The sequence below is a fragment of the Pygoscelis adeliae genome, unplaced genomic scaffold (assembly GCF_000699105.1).
Source record: "Pygoscelis adeliae isolate BGI_AS28 unplaced genomic scaffold, ASM69910v1 Scaffold342, whole genome shotgun sequence".
In the NCBI taxonomy this organism is placed as follows: Eukaryota; Metazoa; Chordata; class Aves; order Sphenisciformes; family Spheniscidae; genus Pygoscelis; species Pygoscelis adeliae.
In genome coordinates, this window is record NW_008824437.1 from 530,004 (window position 1) to 533,158 (window position 3,155).

General features: G+C 49.6%; 1 protein-coding gene across 1 annotated transcript in view; it reads left to right on the top strand.

The window, feature by feature from the left end:
• The first annotated feature begins 16 nt into the window (after positions 1-16).
• Positions 17-3,155, top strand: part of KCNK9 (potassium channel, subfamily K, member 9) — an 86,279-nt gene continuing 83,140 nt past the window's right edge. The window contains exon 1 of the mRNA XM_009320930.1: positions 17-332. Coding sequence (XP_009319205.1) covers positions 50-332 — 283 coding nt within the window. The 5' untranslated portion in view covers positions 17-49. The remainder of the gene's footprint in view (positions 333-3,155) is intronic.

Genomic DNA, 3,155 nt, shown 5'->3' on the forward strand with positions numbered 1-3,155 from the left:
GGCGGCCAGGGGGGGACATGGTCCCCTCACTCGCCCCTTGCTGGCGGCCATGAAGAGGCAGAACGTGCGGACCCTGTCCCTCATCATCTGCACGTTCACCTACCTGCTGGTCGGGGCTGCCGTCTTTGATGCCTTGGAGTCCGACAACGAGATGCGGGAGGAGGAAAAACTCAAAGCCGAGGAGATCCGGCTCAAAGGAAAGTACAACATCACCAGCGAGGACTACCGGCAGCTGGAGTTGGTGATCATGCAGTCCGAGCCGCACCGGGCTGGTGTCCAGTGGAAATTCGCCGGCTCCTTCTACTTTGCCATCACGGTCATTACGACTATCGGTGAGTGTCTCACCCCGGGGAGGCCCTCTGGGGCCAGGGCCAGGGCTAGGGCAAAAGCCCCCCTGGTTGGGAGAAAGCGAGAGGGGCAGGGGGGCTGTGGCATGCAAAGGGTTAAGTGCCGGATGAATTTTTTGGCTTCCCTCCCGTCTTATGTAATTCATTGCTCTTCACGGGCACTTGTTGGACTCGGCGGTGTCCCGCACCTCTTCCCCTGGAGACGGAGCCTGTGTCCCCTGGGTGGGACAGGAGAGGAGTGGGGCTGGCCTGGTGGGGGGATTGGTGCTGACCAGGTGGCTACCATCGAGCTGTGGGTTGGGTGGCAAGGAAGAGAGGGGAAGAGGCAGGGTGACACTCTCCTGGGGTTCCCCTCAGGAAGAAGGAGGCCCTGTTGCCACGCTCCTCCTTGCACCTTTGCTTAAGAGACGCGGGGAAAACTTAGGCAAAAGGCAGTTGGATGAGGATGAAAACGATGAGGGCACGGGAACTGGATCAGCTGGGAAAGCCCTTGATGCAGCCAAGTGTAGCCCTGCTTTCACAAACTTTTGTTTTGGCGTTGGCAAAGGCTGTGGTGGGGGTTCCCACAGCTGTGGTCCCATTGCTGGGCCTCTCTTGGGCATTCCCAACGTGTTCCTGAAGTTTTTATTGCAGCTGGAGTGTCTGATGTGCCAACAGGTCACAGTCTGCGTCTCCTCTTTGTGGGCACACGGTCCAACGGGCAAAACGATGCCCGCTGTCACATCCGTGCTGCCCAGCTTCCCAGATGTGCCATTTCCCAGGACAGTCGAGGGACAGTCGGTGGACACAGCCACAGGCTGTTGTTTTGTACTTCTCTGCTTCCCGCAGCTAAAGCGGAGCGTTTTGCATAAAGTTTGCTTCCCTGCGTAAAAATAAACACCACGATAGCTAGAGGCTGCGGAGCGCACACAGAACTGTGCTACAACTCTGGCTTTGGCTTGATGAGCAGGTTTGTTCCTTCCTGGTGTTGTATTCAATAGGGTGGATTTACTTAGGCAGTTGGTAACGTTCTTCTCCCAGCACTTCTAGATGTTCCCCCCTAACATCTGGGGAGATCTGAAAAGACCTCTCCGGCTCAGTGGCTGTTTGATAGTGCGTTATACTGAACAGGACACGAAAGACTAGCTCTCTTACTCATACAGAAGGGCTCGACCTTTTTACGGTTTAGGGCTTGTTGCAGGGAATTTGCACATTGCCACCTGAAGATCCTGACGGTTTTCAGCAGAACGTGCTGTCCGGTGCCCTTTGAGCAGTGTTTACTTGCGTTTGTATGTGACTGTATTATACCTGGGGCAGTAAAAAATTTCCTTTGAAAGACCATCTGACAGTATAAAGCCCTTGCAAAGATAAGATTTTTAAGGGATAATTTCTTCTTTTCTGTTATTAGATATATTTATATAAAATGCATATATTAATAGGCTGTAGAATATAAAGTAGAATGTAACTTTGGCTGATGACTTAGATTTCCTGCTGTTCGTTACGAAGTCAGAACTCTCCTTCCTCCTTTGGTCACTGATTCTCTCTTCCTCCTTCTGCCTCTTGTCATTTATTTGTGCTAAGCGAACACTGGACTGGCATGCTCCTCTGGATTACAACGAGGCTTCCACGCACATGCCTGTGTACTCACGGTGCCCTATGCTCCTGCCTGAGAGGTGGCTGCAATACTTTCTGCGTTCTTAAGCTCGGTCGGTGACAGGTAGAAAGAGCTGTTTTTACAGCAGTTTGCTGTTTTGATCGTATTTTACCCAGAAACAAGTACAACTTCCTTGGGAAGCTTTAGCAGTTTCTCTTGGAAAGAGCTGGGATTTGTTTAGGAAGCTCGGAGCACCTCAGCGTGTGGAGGATAGCGTGCGTTTCTGTAGGCAGAGGCGCTTTGGGATGTCAGAATTGTTTAAATTAAAATGTGTATAGCAACGGGGAACCACTGAGAGGAAGAGTGATAATAAAGAATGGTGCCGAAGAACAGACATTCTTTAACGATTGTTCATTTGGGAAGCTGCTCCAGGAGGATACGTGATCCGTCTTTCAAAAGTTTATTAATAGTTACTACCTGCATCTTGCCAAACTCACTTCTCTTTTGTGTATCATCTCTTCAGTACTAAAGTAGCTTCATGATGTTATCTGATCTACTGGTAGTCTGTAAAAGTGAACATGGAAGGTTTTTCTTTAATTTCTTATTTATCCTAAAAGAATGTGGCTCAAAGGGGAACAAAATGACTTTCTGTATTTAAGTTCTCAGGAAAATAAGAGAAGATTTCTTCTCTACGTTTCTTGCACGGGGCAGTGATCTTAAATGCTCGTATTAATCTTTTGTGATGTTCTTCTTTTCAATCTGACTGTGTGTACGCTCTCACACACGTTTCCTTCTCCCTCGGAAACCTTCCAGACAGACTTTGTGAAGCACATGCAGTGGTGCGTGCGTTAGTGAACGTGCTGTAGTCAGTAGGTGCTCTTGCGAAAGTGCATCTGACTAGCCGTCGCAGGCTGATTTTTAAAACAGAGTGAATAAAAACCTTCGTTGCCTGATCTAGAGTGGTGCATCTATCGCCACAAAACTTCTCTTCGGAGAAGCGCAGTAGGAATCGGCGGACCACAAAGTCTAGCAACGTGCATATGATAGCAGACTAATTTATGTCTGACTTAATTGTTCTCCTTGATCCTGCCGCGCTAGCAACACGTCTGACGCGATTACCTCTTTACTGTGTTGATCTAAACTACTGCGGCTTTAATTTAACCACAGGCGTTTATCGCTGGCCACGGACCACGAGCCAGCAGCGATCGGTAGCCTGGCAGGGACCGGGTCTTCCC